A 27,977-nucleotide genomic window follows, 5' to 3' on the forward strand; every position below is an offset into this window, starting at 1 on the left:
CATTCAAACAGAGTTAATTGGTGCCTTGATCTTAATTGACGTGTTACTGGGTGCAGCTAACCCAGCCCGTTGAGAACAATGGAACTTGTATCTATGACGTCCGAAAGCCTTGATGAATTCCAGCTATTTCCAGTAACTCCTTAACATAAAGCTATGTCACAGCAAAACGATTACAGGTCTAATACCCGTACAAAAATCAATTGTAATATCAAAACAAAAGGCAAGAAAGATACTCGCTCCAGCAAACCTGCTCAGTGCAGAAACTACTGGTAGTCCACACTAAGCCACTCTATACCCAAATATCCTGAACTGCACATCGCTCTCTTCCCTCCCCCCTGCTTCCCTTCTCTTCCTTCTCTTCGTTCATATATCATATACTGTACATCACTCTTCTTCCTCCTCCTCCTCCTCCTCCTGGATGGTATCCTCCTTCGCGTGTCTCTTTTCCTCTTTGGTATCCTTTCCCAAGCAAAAGGGGCACCGACGATTGTGCTTCACTGAAAAGGCCTTCTTACATCCACCACAGATGGCGAGATGTTGTTTCTTCACACATCGGGTTTTGGCACTTTCATTGCACACGGGGCTGTCTTGTTAACTTCTGTAGTCATCCATCCGGGGCTTTACTTACCAATGATGCTTTCCTTCTCTCTTTTTGCATCCCATAATGGAGGTTCAATGGTCAGTTATATAACCGTAGTCGAGTATCTGTCTTCGCAGATATGATGATTCAAATGATCGCGATATGGTTTGTGACTAGAACTATCTTCTCGGGTCATCTTAAGGCAGTACTTATACAGAACAGAAACGGACATAAATCAATTCTCTAGACGTCTTTGTCTCCTATCTGAACTTCATTCAAGCTTCTCGCGAGGGTGTGGCTCGGGGGCAGACCAAAGCTTTCAGCTTGTCTTTCAACACATTCCACTTTCCTTTGTCATACTCATCCTCTCCAATATCCAAAATAACACTGATAGCGTCGTCTTTGTCAAGACCTAGAGCGACTTGGACAAACTTGCAACAAATTTCCAGCCTGTTCATAGAGTTCAATGCTGCAATGGCGATGGCTTCAGCAATATGGCTGTCTTGTGTGACACCACAGTCTCCTTGCCCCGACAAAGCTTTACACATCTCTTTGCTGTAGTGTTCCCGATATCTTTGCAGGGTTTCTGGCGAATCCTCAGTCTTTTGGTAATGGGGCCAGCCATACATCAAAGGGTCCCAGTCCCTAGTGAGCCATCCTGGATAAGCGGCGTACCCGAGGTGAGGCGGCATTGTCTGACAATGGTCCCAGTCAATCAAACCTGTTACGTTCCCTTTTTCGTCCACAAGAACGTTCTGGGAGTCAAAATCAGGCGGGCAGAGAACAAATCGAGAATGATAATGAAGAAGTGGTGAGTTTTCCAAGAAAACTTTGAGAAACTTGTCCTCTGCGCGATCCCACACATTGCCCGTAGGTCCAGACTCTATGCTGCACGCGAGAAGTTCATCCATTGAGAAATAGGTGCGCGTAGCTTTAGCATGCACACTGTCATCGTCATTTTCAACCCACTCAAACATTGGGCCGAGAAAGAAAGAGCCGTCTTCTGCTTGCATCAGGGAGCCCATTTTGTCGAAAGTCATGGAAGAGAATTTGGCCATGATGGCTGCGATGCTGGTCAGAATGTTGAGACGAAACTGTTCTCGCGCCTCGTCATCCATTGAGTCTTTGAACCAGACACTAGACACGGTCTCTCCGGTAACAAAGCTCATGCAGATGAAAGGTGCACTAATTTCGTTGTTGTTGGTTAGGTCCCAGCTGTACACTTCGGGCACAGGCGCTCCAGTCTGTTCTTTGATGAAACGCATTGTTGCGACTTGCGATGAAAGGGCATCTTCTGCTACCTTTGTCATTCCATCACCCCAGCCTGTAGCGGGGATTCGAATAACGAGCTTGAAGGTTTCCAGCTGCACAATGTGGACGATGTTGTAAGACCCGGAAACTGTTTTAAGAAGCTCTGCCTTGCCTGGGAGAACATGAAGCACATCTCTGGCGATTCTGGTGGCCAGAGCGATGATGGACTCCTCGCTAATGTCAACGAGAGGGCCAAAAACATCACGATCAAGCTCTGAGCCGGCGTCTGAATCATTATCTGAACCAGCGTCTGGACCAGCATCTGAGCCGTCACCTGAGCAGATGTCCGTGAGGTCGTCTGAGTTGATTTCTGAATCAGTGTCTGTCCACTCATCCGAGTAGTAATCCTCTGGGGTCGACATATTGGCGAAGTGAGGGGAGTTGAGATTTGCAGTGTTTTTGATTGACAATGTAAGTATGGGATCACTAGAGCCCATTGAGTTGAAGCTGGCGGTTGCTGGGTCTTGAGTCTTGTATCTTGGGCCGTGGAGTTAGGTATTTATAGATCAAAGGCCATTGAATCTCTTCACACCATGTGCTGACCTGGAACAAACAACCTATAACTTTCACTAGTCGACACATGTGATATTTTAAACACTTTCTTTGTTCAACATCTTTAGCTCGAACATGGACGGACTCGAGTCCCATTGCCCAGCACAGACCCTGAACAAATGTTTGCCTCAGAGAGTTTGCAGTTAGCCTTGGCAAAGGGCGGATAGGTTGAATGGCGTTTTGAACCAACAGCCACCAGCCTAATAAAGGGATCTGCAAGTTGCCGATAATTGCAGATTCCACCAGCTTTTACGTATCACTGCATTGGAACAGCTTTATGCAATATAGGGACCTTCAAGGGGGACCAGGCTTTCAATGCTGTTCCAATGCAGGTCTCCGTGTCAGAGAGGAGAGAACATGCATGACAATTGCAGACACAAACTTCTAGAAGAATGAACTGTAGGTTGTAATTCTCTGAACAAATTGAGAAAGACTGATTGTTCGCCTTTCTTTGACAGGAACCGGGAAATGGCAAACCTAAGCTGCATTGTGAAGATAATGAGGTTTACGGCAACTACATATTCGAATCACGATTATCCAATGATATTTAACTGAATTAATGGGCTTATATCGTGGTTTCCTAAAGTCTCTGGGTCAATTCTTACGATTAAAATAGCAAAGCTGAGAGTCAGATGGAGCTCCCCAGACCAGTGACTCCCTAGAAACTAACTAGAGTTACTTTCTCTGAATATTCACTAGAGCTTTCTCAGCAAGCTTATGTTCTTTTGTGAAGTCTGTCTCATTTCAATTAATGTATCTCGTGAGACAAGTAAGTTGGTAGTCAGCCGCTTCACAAACTGAAACGTGAGTTCCAATAATGTGACTTCGTCTCTACGAGTTTGAACGGAGACCAACCACAATTCATATTCCATATTCTCTTCAAATTCAATATCGGCGTTCAACTTCTCAAGGCTTTAGGATCTTCTGTAACACCCTTAGAGCATTAGATCGCAGAGCCAGTATTAGAGCTTAAGTGTGCCAAATTTGGCAATCCTCTACTTATTACCTAGTACCTTAGATGACTGCGTGAAATCGACAGTGAATCACAAGCTGTGACGCAGCAAAGCGCACTGCCGGAATAAAGCTTGGATCTTTCTGGCACATATAACCAAGAGCTTCCCCTTTTTTATCTACTGGCATCTTTTGAAATCATACTCTGCACCTCCGAGTGCACGAGATCACCCGACAGCTGGCAGCTGTTATTCTTGACACTGTCAACAGAGGCGAGCACTGCCTGACAGTGCCTTCCCTGTTTCCTTAGAGGCCGATGTCCTTCATTCCGACCTCGTGAAAAGCGGCATCACGTGGGTCCCGCAGACGACACGAGAAGGTACGGATGCCTTAGATCTGAACACTCAACCCACTTACCTTCTCAACACTGCACAGCTTCAGTGCAACTTCCTTTTTCTTGATCATTCGAAACAGTCTTCTTACCTACCTTATATATCACCATGGATCGCACTTCGTTTCGCGATACAACTGCAGAGGATGCCTTCCGTCTTGAAGACGGCGCAGCTCATCCACTTCGCGAAAATGATCTTCATGGCAGAAGATATTTCGAGTTACTCAGTATTCGCCGAAGGCTTCCAGCCTCAGCAAAGCGCCAAGAGTTTCTCGACCTTTACCATCAACACCAGGTAGCTGCACTCTTCACATCAAGGAGGGTGGCGCTAATTCCTACAGGTGATTGTCGTGTCTGGCGAAACGGGCTCAGGCAAAACCACGCAAATACCACAGTTCATCCTGTTCGACGAGCTTGGTTCATCGAAACCTATCGTTTGTACACAGCCCCATCGACCATCTGCTATTTCAGATGCAGAGCAGGTCGCCTCTGAGCTAGATGTCAGAGTGGGTGAAGAAGTGGGATATCAGGTTCGCTTCGACAAGCGTATTTCTCGAGTCAAAACGCGCTTAAACTACATGACCGACGGAATGCTTGTGCAGTTGGTTCAGGGCAATGGTTCTTTCGGCAAATACGTAAGTGTTGTGTCGAACGCCTTTTGCCACTTGCTAACACCTCCTAAAGAGTTGTGTCATCATTGATGAGGCCCACGAGCGCACCATCCCGACGGATCTACTTCTAGCACTATTGAAGCGTGCCTTACCACTCTTTCCTGATCTGAAAGTAGTCATCATGTCAGCCACCCCTAACGTGGATATTTTCCTGAACTACTTCGGTCAAGGCAGTCATCTCCCTCTATCCGGCCGAGAACATCCTGTCGAGATCCGTTATCTCCAAGAAGCAACCCCTGATTACGCTAGTCTAGCTCTTCATACTGCTCAACACATCCACCAGACTACTGGAGATGGTGATATTCTTGTCTTTATGCCGTCTACTACTGAGATCGAAGATGCTTGTGGGCAATTGCGATCAGCAACCTGGGGCCTTGAAGTGTTGCCCCTTTATTCTCATTTGCCCAAAGCTGAGCAGGAAAGGGTCTTTAGACGATCGTCTCGACGTCGGTGCATTATCTCTACCAATATTGCGGAGGCCAATGTGACCGTTGATGGTGTTGTCTACATCGTTGGTATGTTGGCCATTATCAAATTATTGTTCAATTCCTACTGGAGAAACTTACATGATACTCAGATACCGGGCTGGTAATTGAATCCCGCTACAACCCCCGCGCCGGCCTTAAGACAATTTTTACCGGGCCTATCTCTAGGACAGCAGCAGAGCAGCGAGCCAGTCGCGCTGGTCGAACTAAACCAGGCGTATGCTATCGCCTTTACACGAAGGAGGATTACGATGAAATTCTTCTTCCTACAACGCCCGCTTCCATTCACACAAGCGACCTTTCTCGCTTGGTCCTACAGATTAAGGCTATGGGATTCGATGATGTGGCTAACTTTGATTTTATCGACAAACCTGATCCTGAGGTTTTCTTACGCGCTCTCGAAGATCTTCTTGCTATGTACTGTCTTCCGTTTTCATTATCTCGTTCTTTCTGGCACTAACTAAGAATAGGGGTTATCTTGACGATACTGGGACTATCACTCCGAAGGGCCAGATGGCTTCAAAACTTCCGGTCCACCCGGTATGGTTCAACGCTCTTGAAAAGGCCCATGAACTTGGCTGCGGTGGTGACATGATAACTATCGCCGCCATTCAAAACACACGGCATCCGATCTTTGTCCGTGGTCAGGGCCCCTGTTCCACTGCAGGTCCGGCACAGCGATTTTCCTGTTTCACTTCTGATCACATCACGCAGCTCAACGTAGTGGATGCATATATGAAGAAGGAAGATGAGGCCGAGGATCTTAGACATGAGGGGGTTTACATCGACGTACCGGGGTGGTGCTCGGACAACTCGCTTAGTATGCGCGCTCTCGAAGAGTTCAAGCGTATTCGCATGAAGCTGAGGAAGTCATTTGCCGATTTATTCAAGGATAGGCCCAAGCGATTCGGGCTCGAGTCCTCTGAATGTGATGACAATCTCCGCCAAGCGCTTGCTTGGGCCTTCAGTCATCGCGTGGCTTTCAGCGACGTTGGCAGTGGGAATGACCGCTACAGAGTTCTTCATCACAACTGGCAAGCTGGTTTATCTCCTGAAAGCAACCTTGTAGGAATCAATCACAGATGGGTGATTTATGACTCCTTCATCATGACCAACTGTCAGTTCTTGGAGACAGTCACGGCCATCGAGCCCGAGTGGCTCAGGGGATGTGAGAACTTTCAGGAGGAAAGCTGGGCGTTGAAACGTGGGGGCAAGACTGGCCCTTACAAAATGCCACTTGCAAAGGCATCGTTTGAAGAGGCTTGCGGGCCAGGCACCAACAAACAAACGGATTGGTGGTGATCAACACGTTGAGCAGCTTTGTTGTACTAGTCATTGTGTTCACATGTATGTAGGTCAAGAAACTTAGCTATGAGTCGGCCAGATTACCGATTATTTTCGCCCTAACACTTTTGCCTGATCCACTGCCTATTTCTTAATACTCTCCTTGCCTTGAGCTATCGTCAAGTCCTCCTTCATATGCCATTATAAACTCTCCATCTTGTTGACAACATTGTTTCATGTACAAATCTCAGCATCTGTCAGAATACCCCCCCTTCAACCGTCACTAACATCAACATCACTCATTTTCTCCTTCAGTTCTTGCTATTTTTGAGCTTCTGCCACAAGTTAGGTTTCTTGAGGGTCCTTCGAGATTCAATCTTGGTGGAATCTGTTCGTACGATATGAAGGCAACCTGTCAACTCGGAAATGAAGCTCATGTGGGGAGAGTTCGATTGCTGAAACCTCTGAGCTCGCACCATCGACTTTTGAACCTACATGAGACGTTAGCTGCCGGTCTTCCAACGGCTTCAAATCAAGTGCTTGTCCTTACCTTACGGCCAAGTAGCTGCCACTCATAGAAGCGATCAAAGTCGCCCCAGCCAAGTCCAACTCCTGGAGGGCGCTTGTATGAAACAATGTGGCTGCGGCACGTCGCCGAAAGGATATTGGTGCTCATATCGGCCGGTCTGATGAATCTTTCGGAATGAGAGATGGTAGATCTCTCTTGATAATCCGGTCCAAGGACGCGGCCGGGTTGCCAATAAAGCTGGGGGAGTGGTTCGGTCATTTCTATGTCCATGCTTCCGTCCTGTGACTCCTATTTCTCAGGCCTGAAAAGAGCTACTGCCCCATCTGGAGGGATCTGTCCTTGGCTGACCGTGATTGCCAGTCCCGATATCTTGATCCCTTTGGCAAAGATGTTTGCAGTGTTAAGGAAGGGTTTGTCTGCTTCCCAGACATCCTGCAACTTTGGGATGTGACGGTGATTCAGATGCTCCGTCTTTTTCGGTGGATAGCAGTCCGGGTACTGCACTTCGTAGTTAACACTCTGCCTGAAGGGGGCCGCTGGTGGTCGAAGGTTCTTTGCCGAGGGGTAAAAGCCAGGATGCTCGGCAGGGCGGTGATAGTGATGTGACGAGGGGCCTGGGTATTTCAGCAGGTTGTAATCTTGAAAAAACGTGTGAGGATTGAAGGTCTGAAATTTGTTCGAGAATGAAAATGGGTTCTCTTGTCGAAATGGACTATCATAAATTTCAGGGCGGTCCTGGAAGGACGAAGGCCCGTCGTGAAAGCGTGCGCGTTTCTTCAGATGATGTTAGTTAAGCCACTCTGATCATCCGCATGCTACATCTTTAGGAATGCATCGCTCGAGGAGAGACTCACAGAGTTGGTGGCCACGTGCCCTGTTCTTAGCATTCTCCCGCAGAAAATGGTGCCGTTGAGATTGTTGATCGCATAGCTAGCATGGTCATGATGATGGAACCGAGCCCAACACCAGCCGCCATGAGACCTTTCGCCGGCTTCAGGCCAGTAAAGTGTGCATGACATGCCATGGTCCTGAAGAAAGTGTTCAAAGTCGACTGGGTTGGCATCGTAGTGGACGTTCCCAACATAGATGACAAGGCCCTGGTACTTGTCATATTCTTCCACGTCGCGAGGGCGCTTGCGTGTAGCCATGTCTGTAAGAATCGGTACCGACGAGGAGATTTTCAGAAAAGAGCGCTGATGTTGTTCTGGCTAAAATAGAGTCACCTCTGCTCGTGGTGAGAGAGCGTTGAGAGGGTGGTCTTTCCTCTTTGAAGATCAGACGAATTGATGCCTGCATGCCTGCCTTCCACTTACCACCGGGGCAGCACTGCCTGCCAGACGCGGGGCTATAGAAATTTGGGCTCTCAAACCGAAAACAGGATTTCGAATTGTTCTGTTTGATCTGAGATGCCCCTATCTATATTCAAAATGGATGCTTATGGTGGGTAATTTAGGTATCAAAGGCTGGAGGCTGCATCCAAGAACAATCAGAAAGATAATACAGAGCCTCAGACGACCTGAGTCATTCACAGATGCTCATCCCATTCCCTTTTTTCTATATTCTATATTTACCCAAGTCTCGATTTATGGTTCCTGACTTTGATCTTATAGCTGATCTCTGCGGTTGTCGATCAAGTGACGTACAATGCATGACTAACAACCTAAGCAACCACCTCAATCCGCATCAACAACTTCACCTTTTCTAACACAACAATATTCACTTTCCATTATTTCATCTCAGAATGACAACCAGAAATCTTAATAAAACCTGGAGAGACGTCGTATTCGAGCAATACCAAGCCGATCTCGAGGCGGATTCCCCCTTTCCAATCCGTTACCTCATTTTTGTCCACCAATGGAAGAAGGATATCTTCATCAACATCCCCAACAAGATCGAAATGATGACCCTTCGCCGCGCTGTCTTGGATTTTGCACGCTCTAGAAGTCGAGAAGAAGATCCAACTTTTGGCAATGAGCACATTTCGGTGTGGCCGCGGAAGACGTTTCGCGAACGTCAGGAAGAAGAGGCTACAAAGGAGAGCAATGAGACGAATGAGTCTGGGTTCTTGGGGTAGACCAGTGCTATATTTTGTTCTTAACGGTAATGAGCGCTATCTTACTTCATTTCCACCCCAGGGCTGTGGTCCTCGAGTAATCAAATAATCGCTAGATTAGACCTGGTGCTGTGTTATCTCTGTGCCTTCTCTTGACGCTGAAACTCAAGTGGGATTCCACCGTCAAACACCCGCTGGCTGCACATGTTCCATTGTTGTCTCCAGAAGTATTTTGTATTCATGATCCAAAGCCATATCTTTTAGTCAACGGTCATCCTAGTGAATGGCCAGTTGTGCTCAATATGAACAACAATGTCCATCCATCCTCTCTCACGAAACTCAGACTCGATTCCATCGATGATACCATCCCACTTGGTCTCGTCAGAATCTTCCAAGCATCCAATGTACACGGTGATCGGGTTCTCTTCGGGCTTGGAGAATCCCCTTCTGGTGAGGGCCAGGGTGCTTAGATAGTTGCGTGTTGCATCGGAGGAGTCGAGATGGCGCTTCGCAACAGCTCGAATGTCGTCCCATGGTACATCTTCCTCGACCACGCCGATGTACACCGTCTCGTAGTTTTGCGGTGCTATCATCTCAACGTGAAGGCCACTGTGGATTGCGCTTTGGAAGTGTTTCTTCATGACATCCACGATTTGTTCGACCGTTTGCGCCCACTTTGTCTTGCTGTCTTTCTTCCATGGTGACTTGATCAAGACAGTTGGGTTCATTCGGCGTACGACCAGCTCGATTTCAGTCTCTGGCCCTGAGATGTTGTTCTTTTGGAGGATTTTCTCAACTCGATCGAAGATCTCGCCTTGTCGATCGTGGATACTGGATGGTAGTTGCGTTCGTGAAACGTCTAGGGGCAGTCGGGGCAGAGAAGGCCAGGCGGCGCGATATCTGATGCAGATAACGGGCTGTTCAGTGTCCATCGCGATGGGCGGGTAAATTCTGGGTGCGGGATAGTCCATTGATTGATAATTGTGTGTGATGAGGAAAGTAGATCGGTCTGGGAGAAGACTTCATGTTCTTTATATACTCAAGCCAACTCTAGGCAATATCACAATTCACGTAGGTAACTTTCTCTTCAGTGACTCACGAAACTTAAACAAAACGCTTTGTTGACGCCAATGCCCTAACCTTAACATCCATAATCTATGTTACACGTGCCCAGTTACTGCTTTCCATTATCCCTCAACCTTTTTCACTCGATAATATATTCATGCGGGTTCGCAAACTTCCCAAAACGTACTCGTCTTTGGCCTAGAGATCGGAATTAAATGCACGCATATCAGACTCTCATTGCTGTCCCGAATTCCCTTTGTCCGTGCTTGTGCTTGTGTTTGTACTCAGAAGCGCCATTGGGATCATTTGGCGCGGAATATTAGGCCCAACGACGGGGTACTACTCTGGTCGTGGTCTCTTTGCTCCATGAGGGTTGCCCCAATCGCCGCCGCCCTGGTTCTGGTTGAAGCCGAAGCCGGGGTTGAAGTTGGGAGGCATTCCTTGGAACCCTGTACATGTTAGCTTGGCACTCAAAGAGCCTTATTTGTCTACTAAGAAGGATCACTCACCAGGCATACCGTTAGGTCCCATCATGCCCATGCCCATATTTCCAGGCATCCCCATAGGCATCCCGCCCATGTTCCCACCCATGGGGTTCATACCCATCATGCCTCCTCGACCACCTCGCATACCACCAGGGCCACCACGCATGCCCCCTCCCATCATACCTCCGCGGTTGTTAAAGCCAAAGTTACCGCCGCCGCCGCCACCCATGGGTCCATTGTAACCACCTCCCATGTTATTGTAGCCGCCCATATTATTGTTGTTGTTGAAGTTCCGGTTGTAACCACCTTGGTTCATACCACCACGGTTGTAGCCACCACCCCTTCCTCCTCGGAAACCACCACCAAAGTTACCGCCCATATGACCGCCGCCTCGGTCATTGTTGTATGAGCCGGATGGTGCACGGTTTTGATCCTTGCCTCTGGCAGGGGCATCTTTGGGGAGGGTTTTGAAGGGGTTGTTGGTAGTGGCCCAGTAGGTCAAGGTGAGCTTCTTCTGGGCCCCTTGGCTTTCAGCTATGATCTGTTCGATACGACGCTTAGTGGCTGTAGATGCTTGGGGCGAGTAGAACTCGATGTAAGCTTGGCTACGAATCTGTCAGTCATCTGGGTCCCGACACTTGGAGCTAAGAAAATCGTACCCCTTGCTTTTGCCATTGACCTTGTGTTCGCTGAAGGTGATATCCTTAATCTCGTCTTCGCAGTCGGCTTCTCGCGCCCAACCTCGAATATCATCATCTGTGTTCCACCAGTTAAGTTCCGAGATCATGAGCGAAGTTGTGGCAGATTGGTCAACTGGTCGGCCATCATCTTCCTGTTTCCTCTTTGTCCCCTGTTGAGAACCATGCGCTTGAAGATGACTTGAACTGTGGCTGTCTCCCGCATGGTGGTGGTTGTCGGCGTGGTACTCCTCCATGTTCTGGTCACCATGGCTATCCCTTCGATCATCGCCTTGGTGATGGTCTTGGTTATTGTCATCGCCTCGGTGGTCATCTTGCTGATGGTCGTTGCTCTCATCGCCGTAGATATCGATTTCGAAATCTTCTTCAGCCATTTTTACTGACTTTAAGGACTTGGCACAGATTAATGCCGTGCAGAGATCTGGGGAGTAATGAGGATATTGTCAAATGTGATAATTAGGCTGCCTGCGAGATACAAGAGTTGGCCTCTGGTCTTTAAACATAAGTTATCAGCCATTGAACGTTCCATCGCTAACAAACGCCGCCCGCAAGACTCAGAGGCCTTGTACACCCGAGAGAAATGAATTGGACTGGGAGCTTGCAATACGTACACTCCTCGTAACAAGATTGGGGCCTTATTATAGGTGTAACCCCCTGATAAGATGGTTCTTGACTCAAAGATGCGATACTCAGGACGAAGCTCTGTGCTTGCAATCCTCGCTGTCTAGCTCCCGATATTCCGAGCGAGCGCTCAGATACAGATGGGGAGCAATGGAATAGAGGATGCCGTCAGCCCGATCAATCTCCTTCTTTCCTAAACCTCGATATCGAAACAGATCGCGACCGGGTTCGTTTCGCGAAGAATCGCCCAGTTACAGGGATCTACGTGTGTTAGTGATCCCAACGCTCGTGCTCAAGCGTCGATTTTGGCCGATGATTGAAATCAGGCTCTGGCGCGCTCCAAGCTTGATCGCAAACAAGGCAGGTCGAACGGGCAATTTGTGGTAATCAAAGCGTGAGAAACACTTTGGAACTTTGACCTAGAGTCGTTGTGAGAGTGGAGGAGGATGGAAAGATGAAGGAAAAGAGGTTAGCGGATGACGGAAGGAAGAAAAGAGCTTCACGCTTTCTTTTCTGGGGAAGAGCTTCGCAAGCAAAAGCACTGCAACTCGCGGAAGCTGGCGTCTACCTGCTAGCGCCTGCGCGTTTGGGGCCCGGGGAAATAAGCTGGGAAAGAGAGCACAGGCACAGGCACACAGCACCTTCCTTCCCCACAGGCCATCTGGCTCCACTGAAATGTAACTGTCAGGCAAGTCAGGTCCAGGCCCCGGGTCATCTCTCGGCCCGAGCCAAAGTCAACCTGGCCTTGCCCCCAATTGGAAATTAGGTAAGGTAATTGTTAACACGTCGTCGCATGAGAGGAGAGGCCAGAGAGCAGAGCTGTGCTGTCCATTAGATTAGCTAGGATCACCACCAAAAAGAAGTCCCCTTTAAACTTCAACTCTCCTTTCTTCAACCCCTCGCGACTCCGACTCAATTCGACGACTCTGCCTTTTCTTCTACTCAACGAAGCTACATCTCTTCTTTCGCGGCATCTAATTTTAATAACTCCCCTTTCTTTTCCACATACACACACAATATGTCCGACCAGGTTCAAGAGATCCTCGAGGTTCCCTCCGAGTTCGTCAAGGACGGAGTTCAATTCGTGCGACGATGCACCAAGCGTATGTCGACTCATTGCGCACTCACACATCTCTTACCTCTACTGACATACTACTCTGCAGCTGACCAGAAGGAGTTCCTACGACTCTGCCAGGCTGTTGGCGTTGGTTTCCTCATCATGGGCGCTGTTGGCTACGTTGTCAAGCTGGGTATGACATCCAATTTCCTTCAGGTGTAACGTTCTCTAACATGTCCTCAGTGCACATTCCCCTCAACCACGCTCTCGTCGGTAGCGCATAAACGATCACACGATCAGGCGATGAAGAGATTATGGATAGTGGCGACTTGACAATCCAAAAACCCGCACAGCGGGGGTGGACGCGAGGGCGATCACAACAATTTTCTTGCTGCGAGTACGTTCACTGGGGCGGAGTTAAATGAAATTATGGCGGGCACGCGACACACTTCTTATGCTGGAATTCGATCGAGCGCCGTGAGGATGAGAAGGATGTGCTTTCACGTCTAAGGCGCGGTTTGCATGGGGTTGAGAGATATCCTTTACAAGACTGCTGGCTAAAGTGACCAATTGTACAAAATATATCCAACATTGTTTCTTGCAAACTTGACCTAACGCACTCCATATGTTGAGTTCTGATATAGCTCAGGTTGTTCCTTGAGCAAGTGGTTGACACTCTGGCCCATCGGTGGTTCTCCTTCATCATCCACGTTGTCGTTATACGAATGTAGCGTGCACGTTCCTCTTGCCATGTTATACCCATTCCAAGCAGACGCTGCTGATGTTAGCTAATGTTTTCAAGTGAAAATGGGGGAACATACCAACAAGGAGAGGGGCAGTGGGATGCCAGCTTGCATCGCGGACACAAGTGCCCCAATTGCCTGGTTCATCAAAATGATAGAAGCGGTGTCGATTGTCCATTGGCCGAGTGCGCATGGTAGCTTTCTTAACATCTACGATTCCAGCCAAGCTTGCATCCATATTCCAAACGTATACCTTGCCATCGGTGCTGCCCGAGTATACATATCGTGAATTGGTGGACGTCGGAGGTGAAAAGTGGCATCGAATAAGAGTTCGAAGGACTTTATGACCTCGGAAGGTCACAAGCGAATTATCATGGGGGTGCACATCCCAGTCCTCGTCGTCATATATGCCACCCCGGTAATCGAAGCCACTGGTGTTTGCATGTGCTGTCAGATCAAGTTCGTTGTATCGATCGGTTGACATGGCCATTCGTATATCCCATAGTTTCATTGACTGGTCTTTTCCGTTACTGAGAATATATCGTCCATCTCCCTTGCTGTCGATGTATGTCAAGCCTTCGATGTGGCCGACAAAAGCGCCAGCTTCTCGGTGATCGCCCATGCTTCGCCGATCCCAGACCTTGATCGTTGTATCGTCGGAACCCGAATAAAGGATGTGCGGTGACATCTTGTCAGCAAAGCACACGGCGTTGACATCATCCGAGTGGCCGCGAACGTGGTGGAGAACTGTTCGAGACTCAATGTCATATACCACGATTGAGGCCGCGCTCGTTCCAGCCACCAGTTCTCTTCCATCACCTGAGAACCTGATAGACCAGATACCGAAGCCACGTCGCCCATGCCATCCATGCGGGGGGCCGTCATCTAAATCCAGTGTATAGGGATCTCCAGTATCGTTTGGATCCGTAGGAGCTATGGAGACCATAGTCTGGATTGAAGTATACGCGAGCCATTTGTTGTCAGGACTTAATGATGCATCTGTGAGTGTCCATTGTCCCCATGGGTAGCTGACTGTCTTGTAATGCTTCCAATTGTATGGGCTGGAAGTGTCGTACATCCGTACTTTGAAGTCTTGAGAGCAGGCGAAAAAGAAGTTTCCATCGTCCGAAAACTGTCCAGAATACACGGGGTCATCGAAATGAATGATTTTTTCGGCTCTTGATTTTGGTAGTAGACTCTGGACGCTGTCAGTCAAATCGTCTTGATAGAAAGGTCTGGGTTCATGCCTGGTTGATGAGAGCATTATTTCGTATCTGATCTTCGCGATTCCCCAAAGCCAACTCCCGCTCGAGCATCCTCACAGCAAGTGGCCTCTTTGCTCTGGGGTTGTAGTTATTTGCACCAAATGCTCCTGATCGCATAAGCTTCATGCCCTGCTCACTTGGCACTTTCGGAAAGCGATTCGGGTCCTTGGGTGTTCGACGTCGATTGAAAGGCCAGTTATGCAAGAACTCGGCGTCCTCCCCAGGGTTGTCTTGGAATAAAACACTGGTAAGATCAGGACTCTGCATCAAGGCAATAAGTTGTCTCCGTGTTAGTAGTCCTGTTCTAGCACCGGCTAGTTTCATCCCCAGTGTCAGTCATGTCTTTCATAATCGCTGGAAAGCCGAGACTTACTCCGTACAATGTTTACGAGTCGTTGCGTGTCATTAACCCCTTCAATATCGTCCTCGTCTTCCTCGTCGTCGTCGTCATCACCTCCATTCTCCATCAATATTTCAATGTCACGATCATTAGCACCTATATGATGCGATTAGTGAAGCTTGTTACTACTCAAGCAACGGTTTGAACTTACCTTGAAAATCGTCTTCATCTTCTTCGTCGGGTTCATCCTCGTAGTCTGGGTCTTCCTCATCCTCGTCTTCATCTTCTTCCGTTTGATAGTACCAAGCCGGTCCCTCCGATGATTCACGTGTGCTCTCATTACGGTTCTCTTCGTCACTTGGGTCCGCTGAGAGCGGTCGCGAACTCCTCTCACCCTCGCCAGGCGCCATGTTTCAAGTGGGTGAGATCTGGTTAATCGTGTGAAGGTCGAGATGAAAGCTGATAAAGAATGCTTGCTAAGCACGAGAGCTTGGAGGGGCGATACGGTGAAGATAGAAGTGGTGTGGTCGGAAAAAGATAAAGTAACTATCCTACAGGGTATATGCGAGCTTCAGGCAATACAGTTCTTCACGGGGGTCACGGCGGGTTAATAAACTATCAATGATGCGATGAGTGTGATGCTTCAAGACAGGTACTGCATCTGTTGGGTTGAAGTCAACTTAGAATGGGGAGCTCCCGGAGCTTGTGACGACATCAACCGGAGATAAGATAAGCCCCGCGATAAGCTACCCTGGACTCAGATTCTGGCAAATTGGAGTTTAAAAGAAACGTCGTGTTTTTATATCAACTACATATGTGGACACATCAGCAAAGATACATAAGTTACACATGGTATTATTAAGATAGTACCTATACAAGAACGGTGGAATGTTAGAACTGCAACAATCTTCATTTGGAAGTGTCACGAAACAATCTGATGCCGCTTACTTAAGGTACATACGTTATCATCGTGCTACGGAGAAGTGTGCAAGTTGACCAATATGTTAAATGGTACAAAAAAGGAAAAGAGAAAGAAAAAGTTCTTACCAACTCAATGGAATATCTGACATATGACTCCTGCGCCTAACTGGCCCAGAACAATTTGCCTTAGTGCAGTTTCGCTCAGGACTCATTCATTCATTATCTTGGAAGAACACTGGGCGTTCCAAGACACAACTCGCCCATCCTGGCCACGTCCAGCTTCTTGCAAAAGTCCAGAAAAGATCGCAGTTGTTCAGGGCGTTTCAAAGGCTGAACCGGGAGTGAGTCGAGGTGCACATTGATAAGTCGCAACTGACATGTCTCGTTTATTGGTGACGACCGCACTGAGACATCGCAACAAAGAGCGTCCCTACCAAAGCGACTAGGATACTTGACTCTCCAGACTGATCCTACTTAGGCTTGAGCTGATAAATCGGTCCTTTGACAATAGCATCATGGACACGAAAAGATGACCTCCCCAATTAAGCAAGTATTTCTCGCTTTAAAACCATGATTGGCGGATCCAAGGTGCTCCAAGAGATGCAGCAGCGGTTTGGAGACTGGTTGGAAAAACATGATATCAACGTGGTGTAAGCCAAGAATGAGAGAAACGATGGGCTTCCACGCGTTCAACTGAGAACTTTCCCCTGCGTCAATGGTCCAAGAAACAACTGTGAGGTCCAAAATATTATTGCCGACATCCGATGCTGCTTGGCAGCTCGTGTTTGTGGTTTCAAGGACAGCCCAAGATTCAGTTGATGGAATGAAGTGGTGCCAATTTTGGTGCCACGATTCGTGAGTGGACGCAATGTCTAAGGAGTCCCTACGGAGAGCACGAGACTCGTTGTTCATGACATTAATATCAGGAAATTGCTTTTTGCTTGCAGCAAATAAATGAATAGTGTTGTTCTTTGGATTTGTAAATGAGTGACCCCCTGTTTAGCATCATGGAAATGCCACTTCGGCCCCTGAAGCTTGGGTAAAAATACTTGGCCCCTAGGCAACATAAGGCTTAGCGCCCCACGGCTGGGGCCACGTCGCCACAGAATTTGGACGTCCTAGGGTCCTTCTCCAGCAGGGTGACACCCTTGTACCCATTATTTTAGGCCCGTTCAAGGCTGCAGCTGTTGGGACGGAGCAGGGAGAGGAGTTTCCCGTCCTCCATCGTATCGAGTACGGAGCGGATCTTCCATTTGATTGCCCCTATGTAAATCCAAACCAATCCAAATCACCCAATTCGATATCCAAACATCCATCTTCATTCCTGTTCCAACCTTGCAGCTCCCTTTTTGTCTCTTTAACTCAAGTAGTCAACGTGTAGCTCGATCTTTGCTCCGCACGTTGATCGCCTTGTGGGAGACCCCTTTCTTATTCCTTTGGTGTCTGTAATTGTCTGAAGTCAGCATCAGGGCTATCTCCGCAAAGTTTATTCTACCTACGCTACGTTACACGCGACTTCGATTGTCGCAAGGTTGTCGGCTCCAAACTTTACTGGTCAACAAATCCTTTTCGACGCTCTGTTTCTCCTTTTGAATCGCGGCCTCGACCGCTGACAGTTTTTGCGACCCGACGTTCGAATCTCTGTCTTGAACTCAACAATAACGATCCCAACTGCCCACCATGAAGATCCGAACCACACACTCGCCTCTGGTCCTGTTCCTCCTCCCTGCCGTAGCAAATGCGCTCGCCTCTAATGATATTGCCGACCTACCTGCTCCAGGAGCCGCGATTACAGAACAGACCGATGGCCTGCCCCGGGCTGGCGTCAAGCGTCATGATATTCCAACGAAATATGCCCCTGTTGATGGCAGAGACGGAAAGCCTCATCACGGACCCTTTATCGAAATAGATGATCACAAGAAGACCCCTGAAGTGGCCCTTGATGCTGGTTCCGATACTGCAGCAGGATCTGGCTCGGGGGCCGGAGCCGGAGCTGGAGCTGGAACAGGTGCACCAGCAGGTGCTGGAGCTGGCACCGAACCCAAAACTGGAACCGAGGCTGCTCCCAAAATCGACAGCAACCCGGATTCCCTTCCTGGACTCAAAGGCCGACCCGAAGACCCGACTGTCGTAGATGGCGAAAAGATCCCCGAAACCAATGATGGTGTCATGTTCGACACTAACCGAGTCCATGCTCAAGAAGGCACCACTGGAACCGAAGGCGGTGTGACCGAGAGGTACAGAGCCCGAAAACTTGAAGAGGATCTTGCTGGGGAGGAGACCTTCAGGAAACCCTCATCACCTAAGGAGGCGCCTCCTTTGCCACACAGTGAAGAGGAAAAGATTCGTGCTTCTGGTGGGGACAAGGCCAAGGAGCTTGGCGACGACACTGGCAGCGCGAAGGCAGAAGACGTTGTGCCCAAAGCTGCAAAGCCTGTTATCAGCAATGATGATAAGCATGACTACACTGCGGGACTGGAGGTGAGCAAAGACCGCCATTTGTAGTATCGTAAATACAGCTAACAGTTATACAGAAACCTGCCGATCTTCCTGACCGACCCGTTGGACAGAACAAACCTGTTCAAGACTCAACAAAGACCGAGCCCATCGATCTGAGCCGAGGGAAGACACACGATGGACACCATGATGACGAGAGTATTATCCAGCCTTTCCACTCTTTTGTGCTGTCCTTCACCATGATTTTGGTCTCTGAAGTTGGTGACAAGACGTTCTTGGTTGCAGCTCTCATGGCTATGAAGCACGACCGTATGGTTGTGTTCACAGCCGCTTTTGGTGCCCTTCTTGTCATGACTGTTCTTTCGGCTGTTCTGGGCCATGCTGTTCCTACTCTCATCCCCAAGCGTGTCACCAGTTTCCTCGCTGCTGGCCTCTTCTTCGTTTTCGGTGCGAAGCTGATGCGAGAGGGTATGCTGATGGACCCTAACGAGGGTGTCTCTGCTGAGATGCACGAGGTTGAACAAGAGCTTGCTGAAAAGGAAAAGGAGATGGGCCGAAAGCGAGGCGACTCTGTGTCTGCTTACACTCTTGAGATGGGTATGAATGGCAATGGCCGCAGGTCTCGGCCCAGCAACCGTCTAATGTCTCCTCCTCGATCGCCTTCTCAGTCACCTGTACGAGATGCTCGCTCGGGCTCAGGTGCTGTTACCAGCATTGTTCAGGGTGCTACCAACCTATGCTCTCTGCTGCTTAGCCCTGCCTGGGTTCAGACCTTCATCATGACCTTCCTCGGCGAGTGGGGTGATCGAAGTCAAATTGCTACTATTGCTATGGCAGCCGGTCAGGATTACTGGTGGGTGACCTTGGGTGCTACGTGCGGCCATGCCATCTGCACTGGTGTTGCTGTTATTGGTGGTCGGGCTATTGCCGGCCGAGTCAGCCTGAAAGTTGGTAAGTCAACAGTCTATAATTCTCTTTTTCAACCAAACGAGCTAACACTCTTTAGTCACTGTGGGCGGTGCCACTGCTTTCCTTATCTTCGGCGTCATTTACCTCCTGGAGTCTCTCTACAGCTAGAGGTGCCCTCTCGAATGCCAAAATTTCTTTTCTCGCTAATAGACCACGGTTTGAGGACCTATCGTCATCTGAGACCATTTGCCTACTTGACGCCTAACTCGTTGTAATATTTAACGGCCTCTCTCTTTTTTCTGATAGGAACAAGCGACCAAGGGACCGAGATCTTCAGGCGTACTCTGCTGGGGTAGATCTTTTGTATAATTACGTGGCTGAGACAATCTCAGCCTCATGTTCGATTCAATGCACATGGACACTGATCTCCTTTGCCAAGACGCGTGGCTTGGAGTATTGGGAAGGGGAATGAAGACTAAGAAAATATACGCAAGGGGGGAACAGGAACTGGAAAGGAGGTGAAAAAGGGAGAGAATCGATTGGACTTTTCATCATTCTCTGTATGAAATGTTGGGAATTGCTTCAAGCTTTGTACGGAACGGAAAGGAATGAGCGTGAATGATATTCATGGATTCGAGCTACGATTAGCTATAAATAGCAGCTGTCTCGGTATAGCCTTGATGATATATTAATGTACAATGAGGCATCACAAGACATGTCCGAGTAAGAAATACTGTTTCTCGTGTAAACGTCACGCACATTAGCATAGAGGCTTCCATGGAGTCATCGTTATCAAGGTACTTCAGGAATGATCTTGAAAAGGAGCAGATCATTTATTCCACCCATCATTCATTAAATCTGCCAGAGGTATATCCTTCTATCATCTGTCCCTGATCAATGACTGGACCCAAGCATCCTTCAAGCTCAAAACCTCTCCCTTCCTATTGACACATCCATCAACAACTGAACAAGGACCCGACAACTACCTCAGATCTGGGCCAGAAAACCCCAGCTCTGAACAAACTTTGACAAGTTCGTCACCATCAGTGAGTGACGTTTCATTTTCTTCATGATAGACCTTTGCGGTCTTTCTTTTCCCACCGTAGAACAAGGCAGTAAAAACAACAGAGCAAGAATGAATAAAAGCAAAGCAAAAATAAACCTCCTCAACCATCTTCGAGGTATAGCGTAGTCCCCATTTTCCAACGTTGGGAATACATGTGTGGTATCTGACAGTCAATCTCAAACATCTTGAGGTGCTCTCACAAATCGTTGGTGAATCAAACAAATTCTCGTGACAATTGACATTGGACTGGTTTTTGAGATCTCTATACTGGAAAAGATGCGCTTCCTTCAAACGTTTCTGTCGTCATTCGTATAATCCTCCCCCATCATGCCATGGAGTTCTGGGTATCGTAGTCTGACGCTCAATCCTCATCCTCTTCGTTGATCGGGGCAGGTGTTCGTCGCTCCGTACGCCTCTTAGGTCGTCGGTGTCGTGAACTACTGATGTTACTGGCCGAATCATCAGGCATGATGTCGACATCATCAAATGCCCAGTCATCGTCACTTCCCGGATCACGATCGCTTTCGCCAGCCCAAGCCGGGCGCTCATAGCCCGAAGCTTGGGAATTTCCAGAGTTGGGGCCGGACAGCACGTCAATACGACGGCGGTTCTGCAAGTTCTGCATCAAAGCAGCTCCTCGCTGGCGTAGTGCATTCCGGACAACTTCAGCCTTCTTGTGCAACTTCTCGAAGGCATCCTCCAGAGTCTCCATTCCCTTATAGATCTCTCGTTCAATTTCTGCAATGGCTGCCATTTCCATCTCCTCATCGTTCGAGACGGCCTGTCGACTTCCGGGCATCCCTGTAGTGTTGACACTGACGAATGAGGCTGGTGTTGTACCTCGTGAGTAGACCGAAAAAGGAGTCGTGTTTCTCGAACTGAACGACGATGAAGCTCTAGGTCCGGGGCTCATCGTTCGTGTATTGTAATAGGCACTAGCGGGGGTCGGTCCGCGCGATTCATTGTGAGGAGTTTGTGGCACATCATCATCAGCTCCTGACCAGAGGAAGCCGTCGAAGCGACCAGAAATGAGAATCTCCCACTCCGAATTGTTGATGTTGGAAAGTGCAACGAGGAGATCATGCGTATGCGGGTTCTTAACCAGATACGTAGCCGATTCAGCGTCTCGTGGCACTTGCTGCAATCTATATAGCCGCTGCAGGGCCAGGCCGGTCTTAATGAGAAAATCTGTTCGTGGTCGATGACCAGGTGTAGGAGCACGAACTGACGACTTCAGCTCCTTCGAGCCGGTCATGATCGCGTTAAAGTAAGGGCGGTCCTCGGGGTCAAGGTTTGTGAGAATAGCAAAGGACAATGTCTCGTCGTCGACATCTTGGGGAGGTGGCACTGGTGTTTCTCCAGTGTTGGATAGCCATCGGTCGACAGCAGAGCGAACTTTCTTCGACTGACGGAGATAGTGCTCCCTAAATTCCTCCGCAATATCAGGGTCCAGCTGGACAGGCGACTGAGGTCGAGGAGGTTTGTCGCCGGAGATTTCAGCAGCTTTGGTGCCAACTTCGGCAAGATCAAAGGGCGGCCACTGCGGGAGGTCAATTCGACCGCTCACCCACTCTAACACATCACCCCAGTTGAGACCATCGTGGATTTCATGAGGGTTATCGCACATGATGCAAGTGCAACCATGAGGAGGCAGGTCGCGAGAAAAGACATTTTCGAGGCGGTCCAACAGCCTGCGAGCAACAGAACGGTGCCCAGTAGCGACAGCAATAGAACCCTGCTTGCTGAGTACTGTGTTGTACTGGTCTAATAGATTATGGAAGGGAGCAAACAGGGTGTCTGTACCGACTAGAGGAGGGTTTGAAGGTCGGTTCCCATTCTGACGGGGCAAAACAGAAAGGAAGTTCTTAGGGGCTGTGTAAGCCAGGCCACCGTTCTGGAGCAAATAGTCGACTCGCGGCATATCGTGAACATCGAGCGCAGGAGGGGGAGGAGGAGGTGGAGGCGGAGGAGCAGCACCAAAAGCAGACGCAGGTGTTGCTGTCTTCGAATGCAGATTTGAATCGACGTCTTGGACGTCGATGACTGAGGGAGTCTCAGGCTTGGCATCCGGGTATCCATGAGGGAATGGGGCCTGGGTTGGTGTCCTGGGAGATGAATCCTGAGCGCTTGAAGGGGAAGATGCTCCATCGACATCATACCTTCTGTGACTTCGAGTAGATGATGTTCGGTGGATAGAGCGATGAGAAGAACTGGATGCCCGGGAATCAGAACGGCGAATCTTGTCGCCAGAGCGGCGCGATGAAGACTTGACGTAGGTAGCTTGGCTTGAGACTCCGGACCGACGACTCACACGGGAGCGCTCCTCGTTTCGTGATGCCGAGCGAGATAGACTTGACACTCTTGATTTTGGCTGTTCAAGACCAGCCTCGGATGCTGGGGGTTCTTCTGTAGGCGTTCGGATCCTTGGGGTTTCCTCTCTAGGTGTCTCAACCTTTGGCGTTTCATTTTCGGGGGCTTCCTCTTTTGGATATTCTTCTTTGGCTGGATCCTCTGGTGTTTCCTCGTTCACTGCTGTTTTGTCCGCATCCAGATCAGTTCGGGGTGGACTGAGCGGCACATCTGGCTTGCCGCTGTCAGAACCCTTGCGGGATCTCGAATCTTCGGTGATTGGAGCATCTGTAGGTTCAGGAGTAGACGGTTTGGGACTACGTTGGCGAGGGAGAGACAGGGAGTCGCGACTAACGATGGCCTCCTTACTGTGTGCCTTGCTGAAAGACGGGTAAGGCATTGAGATACGATCAGAAAGTATAGAGGTAGCAGCTGTTGACGTCCTGGCCATGTCTGAGCTAGCCAAGTCACTGGTCGAAGCTGCGCGGTGATGACGGTGGGTGTGCTCGTCACTGTCCCTTTCCCTACGGTGACGGTGACGGCGACTAGATGTGTGAGAAACGGTGTCGCTCACCTCACTGAGCTTGCTTCTAGAAGATCGTGAGGTGCGATGTCGGCGACGCTCGCGGTCGGGGTCCTTATGCTTTTCCCGATCATGATCTCGGTCGCGATCTTTGTGATCCTTTCGTTCGGATTTGGAGCGTCTTGGCTTTTCGCGCGGCCGCTCATCGGCTGGGACCTCGAGGTCGTGGTCCTTGGAGGACATGGTGGACCATGGAGATGTGGTAAGAGTATCGTATGGCGGATAGTGATTTCGTGGTTATTCGTGGTTGTCGTCGATAATTCCAAGGGTGTTCAGTTCAAGAAAGCGGTCAAGAATAGTGGGCGCAAGGAGGAGTCGATAATGATATCGCGGTATGACAAGGAAAAAAGCGAGGATCAAGCAAAGTGAGATTCAGGCTGTCAAAGTGAGAATGGTGGTAATGTTGGGCGAGTTTGGTTACAGCAAAGCAAAGGAGAGTCGTGAAGAGGGGATGGTTGTACTGGCTGTAGAAGTGTGTGAGGTGAGGCGCATTGAATGGAAGCAAGCTAAGCGCAGTGTCAGGCTCGGCTTGGTTGGTTCATTCCCTGCAGCCCAGGTCTCAGGTCAGGTTCCGGGAGAAAGAATCAGGCACTAAGGCAGGACAGAAAGACCCTCAAGACATTCACTTTGGTTCATTCGTTTCCTTCGTCCTGCTTCTCACCGTCAGAAGCACGGCTGTAATCAGATGCGGGTGATTAACTCAATGCTTCCTGATTTAGAGTCGCTTATTAGCTCCCCAGCCTGCGATTTAAAAACTCGTTTAATAGGGGATCGGAAAGCTTGGACTTTCGCTGGGGAGTAAATTCAACGGCGGTGATCAACTGAAACTGTAAAGTAGGGATCTTACAAAGATGATGTCAACCTGTAGAGGCTTCGACACCAAAACCAGTAAAAACCACAAGCAAATCACCACCAATTTCAATTTCTCGTCATTGACAGAGCCACCACAAACACACAAACGCATACGCAATCTTCACTCTACACAGCCCGATCATGGAAGCTCCCGTTTATCCCGTCTCCCGTGGCCCGGCCGTTCCCCAAATTCTGTTGTGGAGCCCAACTTTGTTGAACAAAAGCGAAGCCGAGCACGGCCACACCCATTAAAAGAGATTTACAGGGGCGTGCTGTAGATGCGAGGTTGGAGGCTGGGCACAGAGTGAATGACGACCAACCACCTTCAACATCTTAACCGCCTGTCACCCCCTGGTAGAAGCATATGGAAGCCACATTTAGAACATGAGAATGTGTGACAGAGGCCTTTGCGTTAATATCATTCCTTGAATAATGCAAAACGGTGCCTATGCTAGACTAGATTCACATGACTCAGAAATAATATCTCATCTCCATCCACAGCTGCCACGCATCAATCTCCATCTTAACGGCCCATATTCTCACTCAATTCTTAGCGGTGCTGCCCAATCCTTCAACCAACGATTGATTAAGCGCTCAAACTGTCACGGGTTCCTGCAACATCCATTCACAGCCTAACACAACTGACAACCGTCACACTATCATTCGTGATAGGCCGCCGAGTACGCAGCCCACGTATCACTTGCATATGCTCGCTTCTGAAAATAGTTTCATCATGATCTTCATTGTATCGATCCTAATCTATGCCGGTACATCTTCGTCGTCTAATTGATCCAGGAACGTTGTGTAATTAATTCACCACGTTCGCGCTTCTTTTCACCATCCGTCTCATTCAAATTAACGCCAATTCCGTTTATCACTTGCGCTGTTATTTGCAAATTTTCGTAGAGCGAGCGGTATAATAAATGTTCATACCGCGACGCTGCTTTTAGCCACGCCACCCATGCGCATTGAAGCCGTAGGTAGTTGTAGCTTGCGGGTATCTCCCTCGGCTGTATCCCGAGATAATTCGTCCAAAATCATCATTTACAGGCGGTCAAGGAGACCGTTGCTCTCGAGGAGCAGGACAATCTGGTGCACAATGGATCGGACGTTCTGCTTCTCGAGGTCGACAACGAGGTCGGGCTTGGCAGGGGCCTCATAGGGGTCATCGACACCGGTGAAGTTCTTGATATCACCACGGCGAGCAGCAGCATAGACACCCTTGCGGTCAGTCTTCTCACAGAACTCGAGAGGAGTAGCAACGTGGACAAGGAAGAAGGGTCCGGACTTCTCAACGAGGTCGCGGGCAGCCTTACGAGCCTCCTCGAAAGGAGCAATAGGAGCGGCGATGACAGCGGCACCAGCCTTGGTCAGCTCAGAGGCAACAAAGGCAATGCGCTGGATGTTGAGGTCACGGTCCTTGCGGGTGAAGCCAAGCTCAGGAGAGAGCTCGTGTCGCACGTTCTCACCGAGAAGCATGGACACGGGGCGACCACCACCCTGGTTGAGTGTAGCCTGAAGAGCACGAGCGATTTGGTCCTTTCCGCTGTTCTGGTAACCAGTCATGAAAACAGTGAAACCCTTCTCGGCAGGGAGAGGGTTCTCCTCGCGAAGAACCTTGACGACCTCGGGGTAGGAGAACCACTCGGGGATCTCCTTGCCGGTTCGGAGACGGTGTCGGAGCTCAGTACCGGAGATGTTGAGGGTGCGAGTGCCCTCGGGGATCTCGTTGATGGGGAGGTACTCATCGGAGTCGGGGAGGTAGATCATGGCCTGGAACTCGACCATCTTGATACCAAGCTCCTCCTGGTGCTCCTGGACGAGGACCTGAGCATCATAAGGACCGTAGTGGTCCTTGCCCTGCTTGTTCTTACCAGGACCGGCGTGGTCACGGCCAACGATGAAGTGGGTAGCACCGTGGTTCTTTCGGATAATGGCGTGCCAGAGAGCCTCACGGGGACCACCCATTCGCATGGCGAGGGGCAGAAGAGCGAGGGCAGCCATGCCGTTGGGGTATCGGGGCAGGAGAGCCTTGTAGACACGGACACGGGTGAAGTGGTCAATGTCACCGGGCTTGGTGAGACCGACGACGGGCTGGATCAGGACGTTGGCCTGCTGGGAGCGGGCGGCGCGGACCGTCAACTCACGGTGAGCTCGGTGCATGGGGTTTCGGGTCTGGAAAGCGACGACCTTTTGCCAGCCGAGCTTGTTGAAGTGAGCGCGGAGCTCAGAGGGAGTGACTGGTGGTTATTAGTCTCATGTCGCGTCTCAGTTGCTCACAGTGACTTACATCGGAGGTCGAGGAAATCGTAGTGCTCGAGACGGTTAATAGCCTCAAGCTTACCACCAATGTAGAACTCCTTAGCGGTGTCAAAGAGGTACTTGACACCGGGGTGAGTGTCATCGTCGCTGCCGAAGACCTTCTTGGCCTCGTTGACCCTGTTGTGTCCGTATTAGCACCAATGCCCCATGGAAGTGAGAGTCGCCATGATCACGTACTTGTCAGGTCGGTAGACATCCTCGACAGTCAGGATAGCAAGGTTTCGGTCGTCACGGAAATCGCGGAGAGTGATGCGAGCACCAGCCTTGATACCGAGCTGGTCGATCTGGGCCTGGTCAACATCGAGGTTGATAGGCATGGAGAAGAGGGCGCCGTCAGCGAGACGGTTGTTCTCAACGACGCTACAAGACTCTGTTAGCTCATCGACGAAGCAATTGAGTGATTTTACAATTCAACCTACCCATTGTAGTCCTTCTCAGTCAAGAAACCTATGAAACGACCAGTCAATTGCTACTCTTTCTCACTCATGATAGAATCGCCGCCGGAGCAAAGCGCCCGCCGGAGCCGGAAGATGCGGGGGCGGGGTACCGAAGTCAACCCCCCATCATCACAGCGGGGGAAGCAAAAGACCGTCTCGAATAAAACAAGAGGCGCATACCTTCGAGAGGAGAGAAGCCACCGTTGAGGATCAGCTCAAGATCGCAAAGGTGTCGCTCGCTGAGAGTAAGAGCAGGGAGCTTCTGAGACTCAGCCTCGAGCTCGGCCTGGCGAGGCAGATCGCGAGCGAAGAGGTCCTTAAGGACACCACCGTGAGGAGTGTTGGCCATTGTGATGTGAAGTTTTTGTGGTGTTGAGGGAGGAGGATGAAGGAGAATGTCAAAAACCGAGTCGTTTCTCGGGGTTTTGTAAAAGAAAACAGAAGTTGGAGCACGCAATCGTGGGGGTCAACGATTGCACAGGTGTTACTCGGAGAAAGACAACGACGAACAGACCAGAAACAGAGGACGAGAAGAATGAGAATGAATAGTAGGAGAGAAGGATGTGCTTTGATTTTAAATCGACTACCCAGCGGGATATAGAAAAGTACCTCGATCTTTAAGCCCATCCACTACGAGAGTACGACTACCACATCCACCCTGTCATGATTTGTCCCCTCTCCCCGTCCTTCATTACTGGGGTCAATTGGACCGGAGGGGGTGTGTATGATGCAGCGAGTAAGGGGAGAAAAAATTGCGTTTCCATGGGCAAAACGGACGAAATCGGCCATTGCACCCAATCCTCATCTTCTGAACGTATCCTCGTCCTCGAAAAGAGGAAAAAAACAATGGGGTCGTGGTTTTAGCTCTCAATGACGTGCTCGGAGCTTGAGGCTTATACATGCCGCCGACGACCCAGAAGACCAATCAGAGACGACATGACCGGACAAGGCGGCACTAGGTCGTCGGAGCATCGCTCTCGGCGGCGTTGGAGGGCATGGG

The 27,977-nt window shown here is 49.6% G+C and overlaps 12 protein-coding genes across 16 annotated transcripts; 4 read left to right on the plus strand and 8 right to left on the minus strand.

Annotated features, from left to right (window-relative positions):
• Window positions 1-384: 384 nt before the first annotated feature.
• Window positions 385-663, minus strand: FOXG_18592 (uncharacterized protein; the record flags this gene model as incomplete). The annotated part of the gene is made up of 2 exons (XM_018398721.1): window positions 385-583; window positions 629-663. 2 exons carry the CDS (start codon window positions 661-663, stop codon window positions 385-387), a joined length of 234 nt encoding a protein of 77 aa, XP_018237839.1.
• A 192-nt stretch (window positions 664-855) lies between these two features.
• On the minus strand, window positions 856-2,253 carry FOXG_03591 (uncharacterized protein; the record flags this gene model as incomplete). The annotated part of the gene is made up of 1 exon (XM_018381370.1): window positions 856-2,253. One exon carries the CDS (start codon window positions 2,251-2,253, stop codon window positions 856-858), a length of 1,398 nt encoding a protein of 465 aa, XP_018237840.1.
• A 1,641-nt stretch (window positions 2,254-3,894) lies between these two features.
• FOXG_03592 (uncharacterized protein) lies at window positions 3,895-6,243 on the plus strand (the record flags this gene model as incomplete). The annotated part of the gene is made up of 5 exons (XM_018381371.1): window positions 3,895-4,080; window positions 4,127-4,420; window positions 4,470-4,971; window positions 5,034-5,358; window positions 5,412-6,243. 5 exons carry the CDS (start codon window positions 3,895-3,897, stop codon window positions 6,241-6,243), a joined length of 2,139 nt encoding a protein of 712 aa, XP_018237841.1.
• Window positions 6,244-6,536: 293 nt separating this feature from the next.
• FOXG_03593 (uncharacterized protein) lies at window positions 6,537-7,902 on the minus strand (the record flags this gene model as incomplete). The annotated part of the gene is made up of 4 exons (XM_018381372.1): window positions 6,537-6,716; window positions 6,776-6,991; window positions 7,103-7,420; window positions 7,609-7,902. The coding sequence occupies 4 exons, from the start codon at window positions 7,900-7,902 to the stop codon at window positions 6,537-6,539; spliced, it is 1,008 nt and encodes a 335-aa protein (XP_018237842.1).
• Window positions 7,903-8,449: 547 nt separating this feature from the next.
• On the plus strand, window positions 8,450-8,836 carry FOXG_18593 (uncharacterized protein). Its single transcript, XM_018398722.1, has one exon. The coding sequence runs from the start codon at window positions 8,496-8,498 to the stop codon at window positions 8,826-8,828; it is 333 nt and encodes a 110-aa protein (XP_018237843.1). The 5' UTR covers window positions 8,450-8,495; the 3' UTR covers window positions 8,829-8,836.
• Window positions 8,837-9,067: 231 nt separating this feature from the next.
• FOXG_03594 (uncharacterized protein) lies at window positions 9,068-9,739 on the minus strand (the record flags this gene model as incomplete). Its single annotated transcript, XM_018381373.1, has 1 exon — window positions 9,068-9,739. The coding sequence occupies one exon, from the start codon at window positions 9,737-9,739 to the stop codon at window positions 9,068-9,070; it is 672 nt and encodes a 223-aa protein (XP_018237844.1).
• Window positions 9,740-9,799: 60 nt separating this feature from the next.
• On the minus strand, window positions 9,800-12,288 carry FOXG_03595 (uncharacterized protein). Of its 3 annotated transcripts, none has more exons than XM_018381375.1 (4): window positions 11,667-12,288; window positions 11,017-11,548; window positions 10,382-10,962; window positions 9,800-10,321 (listed from the first exon to the last, which is right to left on the minus strand). In XM_018381375.1, the coding sequence occupies exons 2-4, from the start codon at window positions 11,427-11,429 to the stop codon at window positions 10,212-10,214; spliced, it is 1,104 nt and encodes a 367-aa protein (XP_018237846.1). In that variant the 5' UTR covers window positions 11,430-11,548; window positions 11,667-12,288; the 3' UTR covers window positions 9,800-10,211. The 3 variants fall into 3 exon arrangements, with proteins under 3 accessions (XP_018237846.1, XP_018237845.1, XP_018237847.1); XM_018381376.1 differs by having other exon boundaries at window positions 9,894-10,321; window positions 11,017-11,520; window positions 11,667-12,261; XM_018381374.1 differs by having other exon boundaries at window positions 11,017-12,288.
• A 135-nt stretch (window positions 12,289-12,423) lies between these two features.
• Window positions 12,424-15,823, minus strand: FOXG_03597 (uncharacterized protein). Its single transcript, XM_018381378.1, has 5 exons — window positions 15,293-15,823; window positions 15,115-15,237; window positions 14,724-15,055; window positions 13,555-14,674; window positions 12,424-13,508 (listed from the first exon to the last, which is right to left on the minus strand). Exons 1-5 carry the CDS (start codon window positions 15,489-15,491, stop codon window positions 13,345-13,347), a joined length of 1,938 nt encoding a protein of 645 aa, XP_018237848.1. The 5' UTR covers window positions 15,492-15,823; the 3' UTR covers window positions 12,424-13,344.
• FOXG_03596 (protein transporter Sec61 subunit gamma) lies at window positions 12,459-13,509 on the plus strand. Its single transcript, XM_018381377.1, has 3 exons — window positions 12,459-12,779; window positions 12,840-12,926; window positions 12,977-13,509. The coding sequence occupies exons 1-3, from the start codon at window positions 12,695-12,697 to the stop codon at window positions 13,015-13,017; spliced, it is 213 nt and encodes a 70-aa protein (XP_018237849.1). The 5' UTR covers window positions 12,459-12,694; the 3' UTR covers window positions 13,018-13,509.
• A 1,383-nt stretch (window positions 15,824-17,206) lies between the features above and the next one.
• FOXG_03598 (uncharacterized protein) lies at window positions 17,207-20,167 on the plus strand. The gene is made up of 3 exons (XM_018381379.1): window positions 17,207-18,483; window positions 18,537-19,410; window positions 19,466-20,167. Exons 1-3 carry the CDS (start codon window positions 17,683-17,685, stop codon window positions 19,534-19,536), a joined length of 1,746 nt encoding a protein of 581 aa, XP_018237850.1. The 5' UTR covers window positions 17,207-17,682; the 3' UTR covers window positions 19,537-20,167.
• FOXG_03599 (uncharacterized protein) lies at window positions 20,106-24,488 on the minus strand (the record flags this gene model as incomplete). 2 transcript variants are annotated; one of them, XM_018381381.1, is made up of 2 exons in its annotated part: window positions 20,106-22,539; window positions 22,594-23,549. In XM_018381381.1, 2 exons carry the CDS (start codon window positions 23,547-23,549, stop codon window positions 20,796-20,798), a joined length of 2,700 nt encoding a protein of 899 aa, XP_018237852.1. In that variant the 3' UTR covers window positions 20,106-20,795. The 2 variants fall into 2 exon arrangements, with proteins under 2 accessions (XP_018237852.1, XP_018237851.1); XM_018381380.1 differs by having other exon boundaries at window positions 20,106-24,488.
• A 65-nt stretch (window positions 24,489-24,553) lies between these two features.
• Window positions 24,554-27,778, minus strand: FOXG_03600 (sulfate adenylyltransferase). Of its 2 annotated transcripts, XM_018381382.1 has the most exons (5): window positions 27,158-27,778; window positions 26,960-26,987; window positions 26,718-26,900; window positions 26,509-26,657; window positions 24,554-26,458 (listed from the first exon to the last, which is right to left on the minus strand). In XM_018381382.1, exons 1-5 carry the CDS (start codon window positions 27,324-27,326, stop codon window positions 25,263-25,265), a joined length of 1,725 nt encoding a protein of 574 aa, XP_018237853.1. In that variant the 5' UTR covers window positions 27,327-27,778; the 3' UTR covers window positions 24,554-25,262. The 2 variants fall into 2 exon arrangements, with proteins under 2 accessions (XP_018237853.1, XP_018237854.1); XM_018381383.1 differs by having other exon boundaries at window positions 26,960-27,778.
• Between the last annotated feature and the right edge of the window lie 199 nt (window positions 27,779-27,977).

This window comes from Fusarium oxysporum, chromosome 8 (genome assembly GCF_000149955.1).
Source record: "Fusarium oxysporum f. sp. lycopersici 4287 chromosome 8, whole genome shotgun sequence".
Classification (NCBI taxonomy): Eukaryota; Fungi; Ascomycota; class Sordariomycetes; order Hypocreales; family Nectriaceae; genus Fusarium; species Fusarium oxysporum.